The 22,661-nt window shown below is 35.6% G+C and overlaps 1 protein-coding gene across 1 annotated transcript; it reads right to left on the bottom strand.

Moving 5' to 3' along the window:
• Positions 1 to 299: 299 nt before the first annotated feature.
• Positions 300 to 22,339, bottom strand: LOC103524555. Its single transcript, XM_026819931.1, has 3 exons — positions 22,278 to 22,339; positions 21,163 to 22,009; positions 300 to 678 (listed from the first exon to the last, which is right to left on the bottom strand). Exons 1-3 carry the CDS (start codon positions 22,337 to 22,339, stop codon positions 670 to 672), a joined length of 918 nt encoding a protein of 305 aa, XP_026675732.1. The 3' UTR covers positions 300 to 669.
• Between the last annotated feature and the right edge of the window lie 322 nt (positions 22,340 to 22,661).

Here is a 22,661-nt window from a genome sequence, read left to right as displayed (position 1 = left end):
AAAAATCTAGAATGTATGCCTGTATCGGTAATTGCTTTATATTAAAAGGAACGTTTTTCCCAGTAGCACAAGAAGCACTCTGAGCAATAGATAAACAAATAGAACCATTAGATAAGTATGTAAATGAATCAGTTCTACTAAATTCTTCATTATCTAATGAGATTGAGAGGAATTGCAGGAAAAAATCTTTAACAAATCTAAAGAGATCAGGAAATCCAAGTCCTGTTACAAGATGATCGAAACGGCCTGAAAGATCTTTGTTTACGTTTTCCAAAACCCAATATTGAAATAGATAGATACCTACTTGTAAAGAAATAACAAACGAAGATTCAAATGTCAAAATTCAGGCGTAGTTATAAGGCTAGAAGTATTCTAGTTCCACATAATGGGCCCCTAGTTTATCTATGAGATTTCCAACAACTGACCATTCTCTGACAACCATCACAGCACCCTGTATATCGATCTCTATTGGCAGAAGTACTTCGGATACTGCAAGCTCTGATATTGGAGTCTGATAATTCTTCGGGTCTCTTTTAAGTCTCTATTATCAGGGATGTCTTATCGTCACTTATTATCCTTCTGCTAGCCAGACTGCACTTGAGGTCACCTTTATGATCCACTGTTTCCATCGCGTATTCTACAACCATGTAGTTGATCATTATTTTCAGTTCAGAGCACCTGGTAACAGAGTTATACAGGTTGTATACAGGAAAAGAGTTTTATAAGTTCACAGAGAACGTTCGCTTGTTGCTAGGTATTATGACTACATATGTGTATAACTAAATTAAAAGGAAGGAGATTTCCATTAGATTTTCCAAGGGTATGAACACTCCAAAATAAAATACTAATAATCGACGTTGTTCTTTAGGTTGCACGACTTTTATATCGGATCTTTTGTCTCGACTAAAAGAAGCTCTTGAACATACAAGCTCAAATAGTTAGTGAGGCGTCCTTTGTAAAATAGCCTCCTGCTTATCTATAATTTTATTACAATAGCTTCAGCCGATAGGTATCTAGTGCCTGTAGGTACTTCTTATTATAAATACCCGCCAGTATCTATCTACCTGGGGTCAGCGAAATTTCAGGATCACGACATTGGCAATTTTTTCTTTTAATTCAACTCCATGGACGCCATTCATATTGAAATTTATGTAAAGGCAATTAAAACGAGAGTAGAGAGTCATGCAACGCAAAGTCTGGTCCGATGCACGCATGTAAAGTAAGATCTTCACTTGATAATAATGCTCCAGGAACTGTATTGTGGATCTAATGCTATCGGGGAAATCAAGATCCAATATCTTACTAGCAGATAATGGAATAATAAATGCCTCTGATAAAACATGCAGAGCATATTCTCAACTACATGGGCTTCACATGAACAGATCAATTACGAGAATGTATAAGCAGTGAAGGAGCATCATTATCTTGTAGACTTTTTACTTATTCATGTAGAAATGTTTATTCTTGGCTTAATCATCGATGTGAGAAGTTTTGTTTTCTCTAAGACCAGTGTCCAGTGGTTGACTAGAAATAGAAATTGAGTGCTGCACTTTCTTGGAAAATACTATGTTGGTATTAAGCTATTAAGGTTGTAATTTCTTGACGTGAATTTTAGTCAGTCTAATTCAGTCTCCAGAAACCCCTCTTAAAGGGATGTAAGTGTTTATATAATCATGGGGAAGACCACATTGAAAACAAGCTAGTGTATGTTAAAATCAAAACGTTCAAGCCCATAAGGAACACCAATCATGAGACCACTATCTCCCAAGCTAAAATCTACCAAGCAGAATAGCACTATTAGACAAATCAACACGTGTTAATGATTTAAACTTGACACTCAAGCTCAACTATGAGGTGAGGAATATCTGATTAAAAACTTGGAAAAACAAAATCAACACGTGTTAATGATTTAAACTTGACACTCAAGCTCAACTATGAGGTGAGGAATATCTGATTAAAAACTTGGAAAAACATAGGTAGATCAGATAAGAAAAATCAACCACGTAGGTAAAACAGATGACACTGAACTCATCCGAGGAAAGATGGATGATATTTATGTTTTCAACAGAAATATAGCAAACAAATGTCACGTGCTTGAAGATCTAGTAGAATTGGATGGACATTTCATAGATGTGAATCTTGGTCGAATTGGTGATTCTAAAAGCTTACAGGTTTTCAACAGAAATATAGCAAACAAATGTCACGTGCTTGAAGATCTAGTAGAATTGGATGGACATTTCATAGATGTGAATCTTGGTCTTACACTATCCCAATAAAGCAAAGACCATGTGGTTTATCTTTTCAAATCAAAATAGTCATGGAAACAACCTGGCACTGATTCAAATTGGGAAGAATGATCACATTGGGAGATTGTAGATTGATGGAATTTACAAGTTTATCTTGGGGTTTTAAAACTTTGTATGCACCATTTTATGTTTCAATTACGTCGATGGATGAAAAGTCAAATCAGTAATGATCAAACATTCTAGATAGGAAAATGAAAGAGTAAGCCCTCTTTAAGAGCTTTGCAGATAGTGCACTTCAAACCATGTTCATGACTCGACATTCTAGATAGGAAAATGAAAGAGTAAGCCCTCTTTAAGAGCTTTGCAGATAGTGCACTTCAAACCATGTTCATGACTCGTTTTTTTCGACGTAATCCTCTTTCACACCTACTTACAAGTGCACATAATATTCTTATCTCTTTACTATTATATTGCCAGAAAGATAATGCATAACAAGAGACCTGTAAAGATGTTGAGACCTGTAAAGAGCGTCAAAACTGGATCAATACCAATTTATAGTCTGAGCTCTTACCTTCATCTCATTATCACGCTATTACAGAGTCTTATATAATGCATAACAAGAGACCTGTAAAGATGTTGAGACCTGTAAAGAGCGTCAAAACTGGATCAATACCAATTTATAGTCTGAGCTCTTGCCTTCATCTCATTATCACGCTATTACAGTCTTATAAAAGAAATCATTGAGACTAGGTTGACTTTTTCTAGATTTTTTAGGTAGAGGAGCATTGGAAGATAAGTCTATAGGATTGTTAACGGGCTCGCCCGGGGGAGATCTTTTGTTTGCGCCTTTGAGATAATTTTCTAATTGATTTGCACTTTGAGCACTTGCTGATCGAACTAATGATAGAAGTGCTTGTGTAGATGACATGTCTACCATTTGAGGAAATACCATTACGTCGATGGATGAAAAGTCAAATCAGTATAATCAGTAATCATCACTATTATCTCCCGGACAATCTAACATAGCATCTTTTCTCTGATCTGGTCTGTGACAGAAGGGATATTTAGAACTCATGTAGCCATATTTAGGACTTATGTATCAGATAAAAATTCTGGAATAAAATGTACATATTTTTCACCCAATATCTGGTGTACCTAGCAACCTAACCCATCTTGATAATTTATGAAATCATAACCTAGTGAAAGCCTTGGATTAAAATTTGAACTTGTACAGCCCTAACTAGACCCTAATCATCACTATTATCTCCCGGACAATCTAACATAGCATCTTTTCTCTGATCTGGTCTGTGACAGAAGGGATATTTAGAACTCATGTAGCCATATTTAGGACTTATGTATCAGATAAAAATTCTGGAATAAAATGTACATATTTTTCACCCAATATCTGGTGTACCTAGCAACCTAACCCATCTTGATAATTTATGAAATGATAACCTAGTGAAAGCCTTGGATTAAAAATTTGAACTTGTACAGCCCTAACTAGACCATTATACTGCTTGTATGAAATTTAACACGAGCGTGTCTGGAAATAAATTACAACCAAATTGTTTTTTCCTCCATCATCAGAAGCTACCATAGGTCCAGGCATACTAAGGCGAGTGTGGAACTGGGAAGGTAGGTAGGTACCTAGTTATACTTGTCTATGCCAATCCATGAAGAGCATGGATGATGTAAATTAGTACCCTACACGCCTTACACTTGAATTTAGACCACGCTACGCCACTTTTACTTTTGTCGGAAATGGTTTTATTCAAAATGGTCTTTGAACACACAACAGAAGGTGTTGAAAATACAATTAGATATTGCTTTCAAAGAAGTTTATTCGGATGTTTTTATTTCCATCGTAAGGACGTTGGGTACTGGATGTATTTCCTTTTGGGCCGACAAATATCTCGTTATTTACTAACAAATCAAAACAATTATTTACACACACCTTCAGTACAAATATTACTTATTTTGTAATAAAAAATTACATGTTTGTTGATTGCATAATTTAATCACCGAAGTGCTTCTTGTAGGCATACGGCAATAAGGTCCATGGTTCGGACCATAAAGATACCTTCACGTGATTTATGTTCAATAAATATACCCATTATTACTATCACTATTATAGCCCCGAGAGTCATTTGTCTGCGACGGATGAAAAAGATGTTTGTTTTATGTTTTGCCGTAGAGGTTGAAGTTTTAGAGACGCACCGAAGTGCTTCTTGTAGGCATACGGCAATAAGGTCCATGGTTCGGACCATAAAGATACCTTCACGTGATTTATGTTCAATAAATATACCCATTATTACTATCACTATTATAGCCCCGAGAGTCATTTGTCTGCGACGGATGAAAAAGATGTTTGTTTTATGTTTTGCCGTAGAGGTTGAAGTTTTAGAGACGTGCCTCTATAAAATTATCTAGTAAACTTGATCTATCGTGATCATGGGAGAATTCTATTAAAGGCTCACTCTATCTCTGGCAAAAAGTACAATCTTTTAACTGTTAACAACATGTCTTCAGTCACCTACCCAAGAGTGTTCTACCAAATTTTGCAAATGTAACTTGAATGAGTTCAAGATAGTTTTTCAATCGCTTCATTTCTAAGTTCTGCAAGAGAATGAATGATTCAATAGACTGATGTTATCAATTAAGAATGATTATTATTTGCATATTTTTCAAGAAATGTAGGTATCCAATAGCTCACTGTGTACCTCTATTTTGCCCTGATACTGTGTATTGTTCTCGTTTGGCAAAACATGTTCATTGATCTATCGTGATCATGGGAGAATTCTATTAAAGGCTCACTCTATCTCTGGCAAAAAGTACAATCTTTTAACTGTTAACAACATGTCTTTAGTCACCTACCCAAGAGTGTTCCACCAAATTATGCAAATGTAACTTGAATAAAAAAGTACAATCTTTTAACTGTTAACAACATGTCTTTAGTCACCTACCCAAGAGTGTTCCACCAAATTATGCAAATGTAACTTGAATGAGTTCAAGATAGTTTTTCAATCGCTTCATTTCTAAGTTCTGCAAGGGAATGAATGATTCAATAGACTGATGTTATCAATTAACGAATGATTATTATTGGCATATTTTTCAAGAATTATAGCCTATTGGTAATTGGTATCCAGTAGCTCACTGTGTGCCTTCCTTTTGCCATAATAGGTACTGTGTATTACTCTGTTTGGCAAAACATGTTCGTTACAAAATATTTCTTCCAAATCGGAAAGAGGACGTTCAAATATTTCAAAGAACAATAATACCTGTGCTTCTATGGAAACTTGAACATAACTTTTCAGAGATGGTCACTTGGAGATATTCAGAATACAGAAATTGTGTATCTAAACTATCTACCCAAGACTGAACAATACAATAAAGAAATACAACACCAGGGAATACAACAAAGGAATACCTCATAATGAGGTCACTTGGAGGTATTCAGAATACAGAAATTGTGTATCTAAACTATCTACCCAAGACTGAACAATACAATAAAGAAATACACCAGGGAATACAACAAAGGAATACCTCATAATGAGGGAGATTTGAAAATCAATCAGTTCGTACGAAGTGTGAGAGCTTTATGTCAAGAGAACCGAGCCAAAAACATGTTATTGAAGAAGATGAAAGGACACCAGAAACCAAACGAATAGCTTCCTGACTTCCCACAGTGTAGTGATGAGTTTGCATCTTAATATTGTAACAAACCAAAACCAATCTGTAAAGTGTAGAGCATGGGAAAATCTCAACGGTGAGAATATGAATATTAATACACGTATCAACATTGAAACAAACCAAAACCAATCTGTAAAGTGTAGAGCATGGGAAAATCTCAACGGTGAGAATATGAATATTAATACACGTATCAACATTGATTTGACTATTCACATGTAGATAGACAACAAGAAATGGATAGTTCACGGCACGGTCATTCTTGCCAAACCAGAACTGTCAATGATGAATAATGGGTATATTTATTGAACATAAATCACGTGAAGGTATCTTTATGGTCCGAACCATGGACCTTATTGCCGTATGCCTACAAGAAGCACTTCGGTGGACTTACCTGTTCATTCAGAAATAATAAAATCTATAATCAGTTATCGTTATTTTATTGGAAAATAAGTAAGAAAGTAATTAAGACCGTTTTATGGTTAAACAATCGTCTTTATTGAATGAAGATGAGATTCTAATACAGCTAATAGCAACCTATGTAGTTGGAAATGTAGTTTTACAAGTACTTTATGTACAGAATACCGACAGCATATGTACAATAAACTCTGCAATTTTCAAATGAAAGAGATTCCGATCCAAGTTGAGTTTTAAACGAATTAGCAACCTATGTAGTTGGAAATGTAGTTTTACAAGTACTTTATGTACAGAATACCGACAGCATATGTACAATAAACTCTGCAATTTTTAAATGAAAGAGATTCCGATCCAAGTTGAGTTTTAAACGAACTTCAACACCCAAGATCTTTAATCTGTGCGTACATCAAATGTCCGTAGAATTTTTAAATAGGTACCTACGTAGGAATATCACAAATTATACCTTTAGGAAAATAGGATGTATCAATAATAAATACCATAGGTAGATAACAATAACAGATCCAATATAGGTATGTCTTCTCAAATTAACCGAATTTCTGCTTCACATTATTTTGAAATGTTTGTCTGGCATTCTAGATTTTGTTGTTCCTATATCCTAATATTTATGATTGAGGAATTACCTTTATAATAAGACCATAATCAGTTCATGCATATTTATCTAAAATTCAAGAGAGGAGAGAGAGAGAGAGAGATTGTGCTATATCCTACAGCTCATAGTATTTATTATAATTTAAGAACTGTTTTGGTTACAAATCAGTAACCACCTCAGGATACAATGAGGGAACGTCTTTCGATATAAATAAAGCAATAGATTCACATTTGAAGTATATATTTATGAATGAGGAATTACCTTTATAATAAGACCATAATCAGTTCATGCATATTTATCTAAAATTCAAGAGAGGAGAGAGAGAGATTGTAAGAGAGCACAGGAATGAAAAATGGCCAGGGTTGACCCTTCAAATTACGTTTTCATTATCTACATTATTCTGTAGCAATGACATCTTGGTAACTGGAACTTATACCTACATGTTCTGTCTGGAAACTCTAATAAAACTTTTCTTGAAAACTATAAAACAACATAATTATCTTAATGAACCAGTGAACCTACATAGATCTGCCTGGAGCAAATCGAAGTGAAATATCACCATTGTGACGACATTGAATTGAGCAGCTACTGACAATAGACACTGATGATGTAGAAGCTACAGTACAATATGTTTCTGCCATGAATAGATTGTTCTTAAATTGAAAAATGATGACCTTAACTGAAATAAAGATTGAATCTCACAAATTGGAGATGAAGAACAAAATTATAACCTGATCACTTGAGAACTGGAGATCAGGTATATGATGAGGTGTTTTATTAACCATTACCATTAGATAGGTAGGGCATCTTTGAAAAGTCTCATATCTTGTCAGCAGTTTCGATCAATCAAATCACAATTCTATGTTCTCAATTCTATTCAATTTGACTGATATGCTTGACCTTCCCATTACTGATGGTGTAGAAGCTACAGTACAATATGTTTCTGCCATGAATAGATTGTTCTTAAATTGAAAAATGATGACCTTAACTGAAATAAAGATTGAAACTCACAAATCGGAGATGAAGAACAAAATTATTATAACCTGATCACTTGAGAATTGAAGATCAGGAATATGATGAGGTGTTTTATTAACTATTACCTACCATTAGATAGGTAGGGCATCTTTGAGAAGTCTCGTATCTTGTCAGCAATTTCGATCAATCAAATCACATGTTTTGTTCTCTATTCTATTCAATTTGACTGATATGCTTGACCTTCCCATTACTGATGAGACCCAGAACGAAACGAGTTTAATTAAAATGTTTTATAGAAAATCAAAACAATGATTGGAGATGGGATATCTTACGAGTGTAGCGTGAAACCAATCGGTAATAAATTTTAGCTATGGGTGTTTAGTTCATGCCCGTGACGTGTACCTAACGAGATGAAATGCCTTTTTGATTCTTCAATCAACATTCTTGTTCGGAATGAAATAATATTTCTTTCTTTTTTTACTACTGTCCAGACGCCATTGTGGAGATTATAAACATTACGACTATGTCTTCATGGCTGAGGATAGATCAAAACCATCAGCAAAATTATTTTACGAGCGCTAACGCCCGCAGCCTTAAAGGATAGTCTGAGGTCATAGGCATCACTGTTCAAGCAGAATAATCTTTCAAATGATGCTGGACGTGTGCCTTGGGTTTAGACAAAGTTGAGAGTAAAACAATACCAACATCCAAGAAGTAGGGTTTGTGAGAATCTCTGGAAAAAGTGGTTAGAAAATGGGTTACCAATTGGGTTTTCATCAATAAACATAAAAGTCTGGTACCTACCAGTCTCTAGTCAGAGGCAGGCTCTGAACTTATAACCCAGGCCCTTGGGATAGCACGTAAAACAATACCAACATCCAAGAAGTAGGGTTTGTGAGAATCTCTGGAAAAAGTGGTTAGAAAATGGGTTACCAATTGGGTTTTCATTAATAGACATAAAAATCTGGTACCTACCAGTCTCTAGTCAGAGACAGGCTCTGAACTTATAACTTATAACCCAGGCCCTTGGGATAGCATGTTTAGACAAAGTTGAGAGTAAAACAATACCAACATCCAAGAAGTAGGGTTTGTGAGAATCTCTGGAAAAAGTGGTTAGAAAATGGGTAACCAATTGGGTTTTCATTAATAGACATAAAAGTCTGGTACCTACCAGTCTCTAGTCAGAGGCAGGCTCTGAACTTATAACTCAGGCCCTTGGGATAGCACCTAATCTTCAAAACAAGGCTGCAAGTGGAAAGAAGCTCCGTGTTCATAGTATATTAAGAGATCTCCTAGGCTTCCACCTAGCCACAGGATGATAGGCAAAGAGACCTCATCCATGCTTTCATATACCTAGCCAAAGCTCAGGATAGTGGAAAGAAGCTCCGTGTTCATAGTATATTAAGAGATCTCCTAGGCTTCCACCTAGCCACAGGATGATAGGCAAAGAGACCTCATCCGTGCTTTCATATAGGTACCTAGCCAAAGCTCAGGATGAAACGTTTTATTTCATTCAGGTTCCAAGTTATTAGAAATACGATAACTAATCCTGTCTTGTAGGTTTCTACACAGCTGTACGGGCGCTTTACATTTGATTCATGACCGGGAACGTACAACCTCATGGTAATGTGCACGTTTTTATTCAAAACGAAAGAAGTGATTAGTTATTTTGAACAAGATATAAAGACGTGCGTATTGTTTCACGTAATACAAGAAGCTTGGAAAGAAATACAATGTTTTCTACATGAGAGAAAAGCTTATAGAGTATTTTATGTACAATATCTACGTCGTTTGTACCTATGTTCGGAATAAAATTACCGAGTATTTGTGTCTAGCTCTCTATTGTGTACGGTTTTATATTACCATGTAGATCTAGACGTACAACATGAAACGTTCCGCATGTAAGCTAGCCGCGGCCAATACTAAAACCTTAGCAGCTTACCGTTCTGCTACATCTTGATCAGAGACATATTAGGAACAATCAAAACACAAGGATACATGACAGTTGAAAATACGAATGGTTTTGTGGAAAGAGAGGTTCAAGACAGTCATGAAGGTATTGTTTTTGACACACGTACAATACCTACTATGTAGAACTGCAAATTACTCGGCCAATACTAAAACCTTAGCAGCTTACCGTTCTGCTACATCTTGATCAGAGACATATTAGGAACAATCAAAAACAAGGATCCATGATAGTTGAAAATACGAATGGTTTTGTGGAAAGGAAAATTCGAGAGAGTCATGAAGGTATTGTTTTTGACACACGTAATACAATATTATACCTCTACTATCTGTAACTGCGAACTACCCAATTTAATCCCAAACAACGAACAAGGTTCAGATTAGAACCTCACCAAGGATAGTTCGTCTTTTGTTGATAGCATGTTCAAACTTTGACGTATAGGTATTGATGCATACTGATTTTGTCCCAAACAACGAACAAGTTTCAGAATAGAACCTCACCTAGGATAGTTCGTCTTTTGTTGATAGCAAGTTTAAAGTTTGACGTATAGGTAATAGGTATTGATGCATACTGATTTTGTAAAGAATATACTCGTAAACGGAGACATTGTCTACTGTGAGAATGTATGATTGTCCATATTCCATATCTTATTGGAACTCACGCGAGTACTTACTTATGAATGTCATGTCTCAGTCTAAGCTAGGAAACGACGGATGTTGTTACGACGTCTGAATGTAAATATGAAAAGACTGAGGTATGTGCTAGTGAACCAACACCCCACACCTATTCATATCTTCATTCCTAGTCAAGAGCAAACACTCCATCTTATCGCCAAGTCAATAATGAACCCATGCGGATATCCTTTGACTTGTAGGTTATTTATCTGACAGTACAGCCTAGCCAAACACACGCATGCGGGAGAGAATCCATACGAGGGTTCAGTCAAAGATGAAGGTCACATAAAAAAAGACTTGATCCATTGGATTTATCGCACCATAAAAGTGAGGTAACTTTTCTCTCACCATGAGAAAACTGGTTGATACACCCAAATCTAATCTGACTTAATCAAATTTGCCGACATTCGACATGATTTTGTATAGCTCATGTTGCTTAAGATTGTAGGATGTGGACCAATAACTCAACATGGATCAACATACATCATCATACGTAACTCAAATAATTATTTCTCGCTAATTTGCGTTAAGTCAACAAAGCAGGAATATGCTCGATAGTGGAATGATTCAGTGGTTGAGCACATCTTGTTCAGGTTTGGTGAAGATGATGTGATCAATTTAACGCCAGCTTTGTTAGGATATTGGAAAAGATTCAACGTTTCAAAGGTTGTAAATTTAATGCAAAATAATAACACTCGTCTTCCTTTTCTCAGTTTGTTGGAAATTGATTTCGCTTCCATAAGTATTCTCACTTCACGATATTTTATGGTTATGTAGGTTTTCGAAAGTGTGAAAAAGATGAACCTTATTACCTACCCATCATTGGAAACTTGTTGAAATCAATGTAGATGAGAAGATTGTGATTTATTTTGAAATAAATGAAATAGGTGCAACCCAGATTGAGAATATTTTGCTTTGGGAGTTTGAAGTACCTTAAGTACCGACCTAACAATTTTACTTTCTATCAACTCCATGTTTCATAAGGAGTCATATTTTCTATTTTTTGTTTTTTTTTTTTTTTTTTTTTTTTTTTTTTTTGTCTTCTTGCTTTGCTTTCGGTGTCCGTGAGATGGTGGCATGGTGTTGGAAAACATATTCTTAGTTCCTTTTTGTCTAAAAATCTTATATGGAAATGAAATATCGACTAATCTTATAGATTCTATGTTTATCCAGTCTTGAAGTGTTGTATCTATCTTCACCAAGGGACTAATACATGTCTTTTTTTCTTTTATGTACGAGTCATTCAATTAAAAAGTTGGCCATAGAAAATTTATTGAGCTTTCAAAAGTTTGATTTCCGTTCAAGTTACATGCATGTCCACACGCTTCACATGTTTCAGGTGTGTGGTATATGGAAATTTAGATGTGCATAGGTTCACAATCTACCATATTACATATGAAAGATATTCACTTACTGTAATCTTCATTTCCAAGCCAATACCAACAATATTTACATGTTTTCATGCTATAGGGTAGGTGTAATTGCTATAGAGGTAATAGAACTTCTAGTCCTACCTCGGTGAAGGTTTACCGTTGATCTTATTTTAAAAGATATTATTAAGAATTTTTCCACCATTTCAATTAGTTGTCAAATTGTCAATACCGTCCATCTATCTTAATTGTTTCCCTACAAACATCGTCCACATGGGGTTTTCTGGAATTTCTTCAAACATACATAGTTGCTTACTCATATATGTCTCAAATCAAATTATGGTGTTTGTAGAACCCAGTATTAAAATAAGAAAAAAACATTTTGAATATTAAATTTCTAGACTCAAATGTTCGCACCTCATGGAATATAAATCATTGGATTATTTTCTTCTAAATAAAATCCAACATATTGGCAGATCCAAGGTGCAACATGCAAGACAGATAAAAGATTCTAATTATGTTGCGATCTGGCGAAGTTTATTTCTTCAGGACGAGATAAATAATTATGTAAAAGCCCACGTAAAATAAAACACCAAAAGTAAATAAAACATGTACACCATATACCAGACGACATGGACGTTTGAGGAATCGATCTGGCGAAGTTTATTTCTTCAGGACGAGATAAATAATTATGTAAAAGCCCACGTAAAATAAAACACCAAAAGTAAATAAAACATGTTCACTATATACCAGACAACATGGACGTTTGAGGAATCAAGGGAACAAGAAATGTTAATCTGTTATCTCTCAACTATACATGATGCCCTAATATTAATACTGGATGTGTAAGGTCTTCTGAGGAATGTGTGAAGCTTTATAGGAGCAAAAGTTAAATTATGCGATCAACAAACATGTAATTTTTTTATTACAAAATAAGTAATATTTGTACTGAAGGTGTGTGTAAATAATTGTTTTGATTTGTTAGTAAATAACGAGATATTTGTCAGCCCAAAAGGAAATACATCCAGTACCCAACGTCCTTACGATAGAAATAAAAACATCAGAATAAACTTCCTTGAAAGCAATATCTGATTGTATTTTCAACACCTTCTGTTGTGTGTTCAAAGACCATTTTGAATAAAACCATTTCCGACAAAAGTAAATAAAAATCGGGAAATCCGTATTTTTTCACCATTTTGCTAGTTTGTACCGTATATGCCGAGAAAAAAGTTGGCAACCCTACCAAGGATAGTTCGTCTTTTGTTGATAGCAAGTTCAAACTTAGATGTATAGGTATTGATGCATACTGATTTTGTCAAGAATATAAACGGAGACATTGTCTACTGTGAGACTGTATGATTGTCCATATTCCATATCTTATTGGAACTCACGCGAGTACTTACTTATGAATGTCATGTCTCAGTCTAAGCTACGAAACGACGGAAACACCATTTTTTACTTTCCTTATCCTATAGGAAGGAAAGTAATGTAATCGGGTCAGCCGGGAGTTTCTCGTCTTTTTACTTTCCTTATCCTATAGGAAGGAAAGTAATGTAATCGGGTCAAATTTTCGATGGTCAAATTTTAGTGCCAAAACACGTTTTGAGGTCCCTAGAGCCTAAATCCAAAGTTTCAGCCATTGGTCCGTGTGTGTATCTCTCCTGTCTGTAAACAAAATATCTCGAGAACGGTAAGAGCTAGAGACTTGAAATTTGGTATGTATCTTTCAAATGTGACAAGAATGCGACACACAAAATATCTCGAAACGGTAAGAGCTAGCGACTTGAAATTTGGTATGTAGCTGTCAAATGTGACAAGGATGCGACACGAAACTTTTGGTTACGATCGGTGCATTGGTTGGCGGCATTTTACCGCTTTTTGGCGGTTTTCGGTCTAGTTTAACAATATCTGGGAAACAGTATGAGCTAGAGACTTGAAATTTGGTATGTAGTTCACAAATGTGACAAGGATGCAACAGAAAACGTTTAGTTAAGATAGGTGCTGCGCTTGGCGGTATTTTGACCGCTTTTGGACGGATTTCGACCGTTTTTTGGCGGTTTTTAGCTATACCGACTAAACGGTTAGAGATATGGTAAAAGTTAGGGTAAAATATTACTCAAATAAACATCATTCAATAGGATAAGGAAAGTCGTGTGATGTTCACACCAGATTTTTTACATAAAGCTAAATCAAAATTTTGAAGGTGTAGGTACCTTCAAAATCAAGCCCCCCCAAAAATTTAGGCAAGAACCGCCTATGGTAAATCCGAATAATGCAAAATCTGTTGGCTATCCCTCATGATAACACTTACAAGTTGGTCTAAAACTGAAGGGCTCACATGACACGACTGCACACCTTTTCAAGAAACAGAAGCCACCCATAGCAACTACTAATCTCCTTTGGAAAAATGTGACTAATAAACTCCTAATACTATTAAATCTAGTTATTGTAACCTTTCAAGAAAACCTAGTCACCCAGGAACGGCAACAGGTAATAAGTAATTGCTGCACGTGATAAATACCTGAGAGACCAATTACCAATTCATTGTCAATACACTAGGTCTGTCAATACAAACTTACTTTTACAACCTAAGAACTGTTAAATACTTGGATATATTTTACACTGAACTTGGTCCCGTGCAAGTTAGTTTTTTCTTTTACATTCTAATAACTCCTATAAGTAATTCATATCTCCAATTATGTGGTATACGAGCTGCTAATATGGCTCATTATAAAATGTGTATATCTACAGGGTTCTGCTTCTACTCTGTGTCTTTATTTGATTTCGAATAGTTTTTTCCTCATAATATTACCCTTACTAGGTTACATAAAGCTAAATCAAAATTTTGAAGGTGTAGGTACCTTCAAAATCAAGCCCCCCCAAAAATTTAGGCAAGAACCGCCTATGTTTTTACCTGGTACAAAGGTCAATGGCCAAGAAGGTTCATTTGATTGTTAACTTTTCTTTTCAGGAGATCCTCCTTTCACGATTTCTGTACATGGTTGTCCTGTTATCTAGCTGCTAATTATGGCTCATTATAAAATGTGTATATCTACAGGGTTCTGCTTCTACTCTGTGTCTTTATTTGATTTCGAATGGTTTTTTCCTCATAATATTACCCTTACTAGGTACTACAAAAGATAAGTTAAAGTTTGATATCTTGTATTGAGATCATCTAATAATCTCTAATATGATTGAAATTACCAAACACAGCACCATTGTTCAGATTTGACAGATCTTGAAACTTACAAATATCCTCAAAGCAACGTTCAAATGGGAATGCTCGCATCTTGTTACAAGTTAGAACTTCCTGTTGTACATCCAGTACTGATAGGTATATACAATTTCTAGTTCCAGAAAGACCCTGTAAAGGTATAAAAGCTCAATAAGCCTCTAGTTAGAGGCATAACAGTACTTCTTGGTCTTCTGAACTGAGATCTAATTAGGCTGAAATTATAACATTTAATTTATAAAAACCCAAGCTCTTGGTTTAGCTTGTAATTTATTTGAACTGAAATGGCATTGAAGCTCTCTCCATCTCTTAGTGGACAGGTCAAATATTTTTTTACCAAGGATCTAATACGGTGAGTATTTTTGATGTTAGACACTGAATATTTTGAAACCAATTGTTGTTGAGAGTGTTGCTATTTGAAGGTACTCCAAGAATCTACCCATATGTGACAGCAAGATGGGCTAATCTCTTGACTCTTGTACAATACCCATAAAAAGGGAAGTACTTGGAAATAAACCAGATTATAAAACATACTTACATATGAAATATGTAGTTCATTGATCTCTTTGTAGATGACACTTTTAAAAACATACCAAAAGGGGCTCCATAACATCGGGCCCAGAATCAGCTAATCACTTCAGGGTTCCAAATGTTCTAATTGTGATATAAATTCCTTCGAGCATATAGTTTGTTGATGTTGTTGCATTGATATTTGCATTAAGACTTCTACTGTTAGCTCAACACAATATGACTACAATACCAGTGAGATCTTCACTATGGCAGCTATCAGATAAATTTGTTCGTCATGTATTCGCATGTTGATGGATGTGTTTAACTTTCTCCGATTAAAGGTTTTCATCAGGCAATTTATTTCCCATGTTTGAACCGATGGTAATTACTGATGGACATATAGCTTTATTTTGGTGGAGATACAATGCAACATCATTAAACCGAGATTTACGAAGTCGAACTGATGAATCCAATATTTGAAGATGGTCAAACAGATAAAAGTTCTTTATGTCCCCCATAGAACGTTATGAACGACTGTTTATGGCGATCGTCTTGAACTATTTCTGTGAATGTCTTTGTATTTGTCAACATTGACTACATTGTTTATCATGTCCCTATAGCTCAAATGTAGGTTCTTTTTTCGAAGAAATTCAAAGATATCATTCTTCGACATTATATTATGTTTGGGTTCACAATTTGGTATGTAGGCAAAGAATGTGTCTGCCTGGTAGGATATGGATAGGACGGGTTTGAAATGATAATGAGTACTAATTAGCGAGAGGGCATATGTAAGCACACGTACAAATGTATATGTAAATATTTATGTCTGTTTGTGTTGTTTCAAGGACTTGAGGTTTGTATGTATCTCTGCGTTGTACCGATTTGTATAGGAATTGACTTATTGTCAATCACAGCAACATTAAAGTATGTACCTACGTAATATTCTACCTTTTCGTTATTGGACAGGAAGACTGTCAAAATAACACGTTTCGATTTGAAAATCACGTGTTGAAAATTCTAAAAAGATAAAATCAGTATCTAAAATCGATTTTGTTTGACAATCTCAATGCTCCAATACAAGATTTGTAATTGGTGCTAAACCAACTGTTTCTGATTTCTGATTGCAGGAGAAGTCGGAGTGAGCTCAGACGTGGCGAGAGCCCTGTCCTCGGAGTCTAGACGTCGTAATAGCAACGTGGTGTTCCCGAACAAAGTTCGCGGGAAACGGCGGGGAGGTGGCTCCCGCCGCAGCACAAATATGAACGGGGGCGCTCTGGACGTTCAAAACAACAATAGCATCAAGCAAGAGGTCAAATCAGAACGTCTCTCACCCAACATAGACGCGAACTCATCGTCACCTCGCAGTAATACACCGTCCTCTTCCTACCCGGGAACACCCCCGGGGATGACAGGGGCAGACAGGGGGTCCTCCCCCTCCTCCTCTTCCTCAGCAGCCGCTATTCCTCCCCATGGAACGACGGGACCTCATTTGAAGAACATGGAACAGATGATGAACCGGAACTATAGTGATTTCATGCGAAGTTTAGCTGCCAAGTACAACAATTCCAATCCTAACGAGTAAGTTAGCACTTTTCTCCAAGTATTTTTAAGTATAAGTCAAAGGTAGGTGAATTATCAACTCCAAAAGAAGAATACGAGCTGCTCATACATAAATTTAGCTGCCAAGTACAACAATTCCAATCCTAACGAGTAAGTTAGCACTTTTCTCCAAGTATTTTTAAGTATAAGTCAAAGGTAGGTGCATTATCAACTCCAAAAGAAGAATACGAGCTGCTCATACATAATACTGGTATGATTGATATAATTTCATCTGAGAAAATATGATGGATGCTTGACTGAAGTCCGTCATAATCAAGTTGGTGTAGACCTGTAGACTATATTTACAAGAGTCTGTAATACCTGTTCTAACTATTTCCCAGACCTTAACCGCAACAATGAATTGAATTGAACAGGAAGTTCAGATGCCTCATTAATGTGATGAAAAAATTCAAAGCTCCTGACAGCATGAATTAAAACTGGACGGTAGTTATGATGTTACCATGTTACATACAATAACTTCAATTCTAATGAATCAGCACTTTTGAATATTAAGTTAATGTTTTTTAAATGAGTTCCGTTAGAATAGTATTTCGCTTACCATCTTTTATCTCGCTGTGATTCATTCATTCATATTCTCTTCCTCTGCCTTGGTTGCTATAGTTGCAAATCATAGCGACATATACCTAAAGGTTAGAATCATATTCCGATATACTTCAAGTTGAACTCTCAAGAGGACATGAAACTTTGCTCTCACAATTATAATATTATACTGACAGAATCCTCATTACGAACATAGTATTGTTATTGTACATGGTCCTGGGAATTACAATCCTTTTCAAGCCCAAACATGCTGAGTCAGCAAACATCCAAAAGTAAAAATTAAGCAAAGCCATGTTTACTTTAAAGTAGATCTCTAGAATATGTTGGGTGCCTATGTGAACCTTTCTAACGCCGAAATAATTTCTTGTGTTTCAGCTATTTCAGTTCCACGCAAAGAAATGGATTCTATGAAATTTAACACGAGCGTGTCTGGAAATAAATTACAACCAAATTGTTTTTTCCTCCATCATCAGAAGCTACTATAGGTCCAAAATTAATTAATTAATTCTAATTTTAAAACATTTGGTTCGTTTGAACTTTGTTTCTTATCTTCCAGAACCAGTTGATTCGATCGAAATCGAACAAATTAATAGCGTGTAGTGCTCCAGTTTAAAACAGTATTTTATTAAAATTAATAATAATATTCGTATGTTACTTTATTTCTCTGCAGATATAGGATGACCGCACCTGTATTTTTTAACATTTTGAAATACAGGGTCCTCTAGAAATAAAATGCTAAAAAAGACTTCAAGATTCACTTCAAGTTGAGAACATGCTGAGATTGTTTTCATAGAGAATCTTATAGAAAAAGAACGTGATTTTCTGGAAGTTTCGGTGATCCGCTGAGACTTTTATTTCTAAAATCCTGCTTAGTAAAATTTTGGGTTTCAGGAAGAAGAGAAAAGATTTTTTTTTTGGTTAGGGAGACCCGAATTCCCAATTGAAGAAGGAGTGAGGAAGATCAAACTGCTTTCAACTTCTTCAATAAAATCACCGAAGCTCAATGGATCCTGTATAAGTTTCGCTTGCCCTTATAACGAGCAGTATCAAAGCGTAAAACAATTAGCGTGGAATGCGGTTTATAAGTTATTTACATTTAAACTTAAATTATTTTGCTACCAGGTGAATTTCAACGGAGGATTTAAAAGCGGTCTGCTGTACCATGGTTATCCTGGAACTAGATGCCACATAGGATAAGAAGACGCGTAGGTATCTAGCGTCCAGCGGCCTGGTAGATATTAACATGAAAGTACCTATTCCGTATTCCCTTAATCCTATAAATACGAAGTACATATTTCAAACGTAGGTCATCATTTCAAAATATTTCAAACATAATCTTGTCAAAGATTAGATGCCACATAGGATAAGAAGACGCGTAGGTATCTAGCGTCCAGCGGCCTGGTAGATATTAACATGAAAGTACCTATTCCGTATTCTCTTAATCCTATAAATACGAAGTACATATTATTTCAAACGTAGGTCATCATTTCAAAGTATTTCAAACATAATCTTGTCAAAGATGCAGTTTTTTTGGAAAAGAACATTGCCAGTTCCTCTCATTCGATATATTGATTGGAAACAAATTTTAGGATCGTCAAAAAGAGCATTAGATTTTGCTCATTCTGATCACTTGTGTGATCAGTTGATCACGCAAGACAACAAACTTGCGAATTGGACATAAATCAAACACATCTGATATGAAATGTCTACTTATAGTCAAACAACTCCATAACTCCCATATAAACAAAAGTGACACATTAAATCAAACACATCTGATATGAAATGTCTACTTATAGTCAAACAACTCCATAACTCCCATATAAACAAAAGTGACACATAATTATTAGGCTAGATCAAATTTGCCCCCAAGTGCGTTCTCTACTATTTAATTTGATTTAATCAAATCAATGGGAATATTGTAGGTAATGATTGTACTAATCATTGATCTAATAACTGGACTTGTGAGTTCGCTACTCGAGTACCTACACATAGCTAATTTTCAGTAGTTTGAAAATTTCAGTTCTATATGTCTGATTAACTGATTATACCTATTGCTTCCTCGACAGTAACATTAAGAAGTTAAATTTAATATTCTAACGAAAACAACTACAGTGCAGAACACGGTCTGCCCAATTTCAATATTTAACCTATGTATTTATTTTGAGTAGCTAACTGTATGAAAGCATTACGCAGATTACGTTGTCGTTTTTCACATACCTACGGTTACGGTATCAGAAAATCTCAAAAGCTTCTAATAGTATGAGAACTAAAAAAATTCATTTTAACTTTAGGCAGTTTGATCTCAGCCAGTTTTAAACACCCAAGTTCAAAAGGAGATACCATCAGTATGCCTACTTAGAGCTTTTAGATCTTTTTTCTTCCAATTTGTCTAGGAGCTGTTTAATTAAAAGTTCAAAACCAGTAGAACCAATTTGAGCAATAAATAGCACTTCTTGTTTAAATGGGCAGGGATTATGTATGCGGGCAGATTTATAAAGCTTAGACGTGCTAGAAGTTTCACTCTACTTGGCTAGGATTAAAATAATGACGGTAGCTTGCAGTAATGCAGGTCTAATTTACTTTGTAAAATACCAAACCAAAGCCTGGCTGCAAGCTAAAGGAATTTTTCCAATTCAAACAAGTAGGTTGGTATATTAATAAGGTGACTTTTTGTGTAATTTCAAGTATTCGAAATTTTCTTTTTGCTTAGCTAAAACTCCAAAGACCATGGTTTTTTGGATTCTCAACAAATTTCAAGGATTCCAGGAAATATCTCATTTCAGATACTTTCGTCATGAACATAGGCAACCTATTACAATTCTTACAGAATAGGTTTTTTGCTGAGTTATTTCCTTGAACGACTGTTGGATACTATTTGGAAATATTTTATTACTTTTTTTTTTTTTTTTTGATGATGTGTAGTTGCCCAAATACAAAACTCGTCACATGAAAATATTTGCCATCAGGTTGGTCTGATCTGGTCCGTGTCGGTATGTTGTTTGACACGTGAGTTCTTTGGGGTCAATGTCTCCGAATATGGTGGATATGATTGACAACTATGAAATAATGCATGATTTATCGTCATTGTTTGTTTGTGTTCATGTGCCGAAGAGTGGCAACGGCTCAAAATGCCTTTTGTTGACAGTTTACAAGGTTAGAGGCTCGAACATTGTTGTCCAATTCGCAAGTTTGTTGTCTTGTTAAATAAGAGCACCTAGAAGTTGTTTGTATAGAGGTGGGCCCTTTAAGATATCTTGAAAAGATAAATGAAACTTTGTATTTTCCTTAATGAAAATGAAATAGAACTAAACTTACCGGTGCATATTCTGCGCACAGCTCAATTGAAGACACGAAATTACAAACTTCATCCACATTCCATTCTGCTATCAGTCGAGCTTCTTCTGAACACGTCTTGTCTCCAGATGAACAATTAGATATGCAAGGTATAGATCTTACAATAGGAGAGGCTGACAGTCTTGAGTTGGGTCGGGGTTTCGGTGACTCACTACCCGATCTTTTATGATTGGAATTATTACTATTAGGAAAAGGTTTAGAATTTTGAGCTAGAGATTTTTGATATTGATTGAGAAAAGGTATGCCAAGATTACCAAGGACTTCAGGCGTGTAGAAATCATTGAGACTAGGTTGACTTTTTCTAGATTTTTTAGGTAGAGGAGCATTGGAAGATAAGTCTATAGGATTGTTAACGGGCTCGCCCGGGGGAGATCTTTTGTTTGCGCCTTTGAGATAATTTTCTAATTGATTTGCACTTTGAGCACTTGCTGATCGAACTAATGATAGAAGTGCTTGTGTAGACGACATGTCTACCATTTGAGGAAATACTGGTACATTGGTTCCTAGGTTGGGAAATATGGCACCAGGAACATTAGGAGATGTAAAAGGATTAATTCCTGCCGCTAAATTTGAAAATAGTTGAGCTTGTTGTGCAGCTTCGGATGGGGTGGCAGCTTTATTTGGTTCTGAAATATCAGAACTGTCTTTGGCATTCACAGATGATAATGAGTTAGAGTTTGGAGTGGCAGAGTTGCCTGATGAGGGTGTCATCAGACCGAACGGTGGGGTATTTCCAGGTTTGAAAGCTGGAAACCTCGAATCACTATTGAAATTCCCAAATCCATTTCTTTGCGTGGAACTGAAATAGCTGAAACACAAGAAATTATCTCGGCGTTAGAAAGGTTCACATAGGCATAGTTGCCTGATGAGGGTGTCATCAGACCGAACGGTGGGGTATTTCCAGGTTTGAAAGCTGAAAACCTCGAATCACTATTGAAATTGCCAAATCCATTTCTTTGCGTGGAACTGAAATAGCTGAAACACAAGAAATTATTTCGGCGTTAGAAGGTTCACATAGGCACCAACATATTCTAGAGATCTACTTTAAAGTGAACATGGCTTTGCCTAATTTTTACTTTTGGATATTTGCTGACTCAGCATATTTGGGCTTGAAAAGGATTGTAATTCCCAGGACCATGTACAATAACAATATTATGCTCGTAATGAGGATTCTATCAGTATAATATTATAATTATGAGAGCAAAGTTTCATGTCCTCTTGAGAGTTCAACTTGAAGTATTTTGCTGACTCAGCATATTTGGGCTTGAAAAGGATTGTAATTCCCAGGACCATGTACAATAACAATATTATGCTCGTAATGAGGATTCTGTCAGTATAATATTATAATTATGAGAGCAAAGTTTCATGTCCTCTTGAGAGTTCAACTTGAAGTATATATATGGTGTACATGTTTTATTTACTTTTGGTGTTTTATTTTACGTGGGCTTTTACATAATTAT

Source organism: Diaphorina citri, unplaced genomic scaffold (assembly GCF_000475195.1).
Source record: "Diaphorina citri unplaced genomic scaffold, Diaci psyllid genome assembly version 1.1 scaffold104, whole genome shotgun sequence".
Taxonomy (NCBI): domain Eukaryota; kingdom Metazoa; phylum Arthropoda; class Insecta; order Hemiptera; family Psyllidae; genus Diaphorina; species Diaphorina citri.
This window is presented reverse-complemented; position numbering and strand designations above follow the sequence as displayed.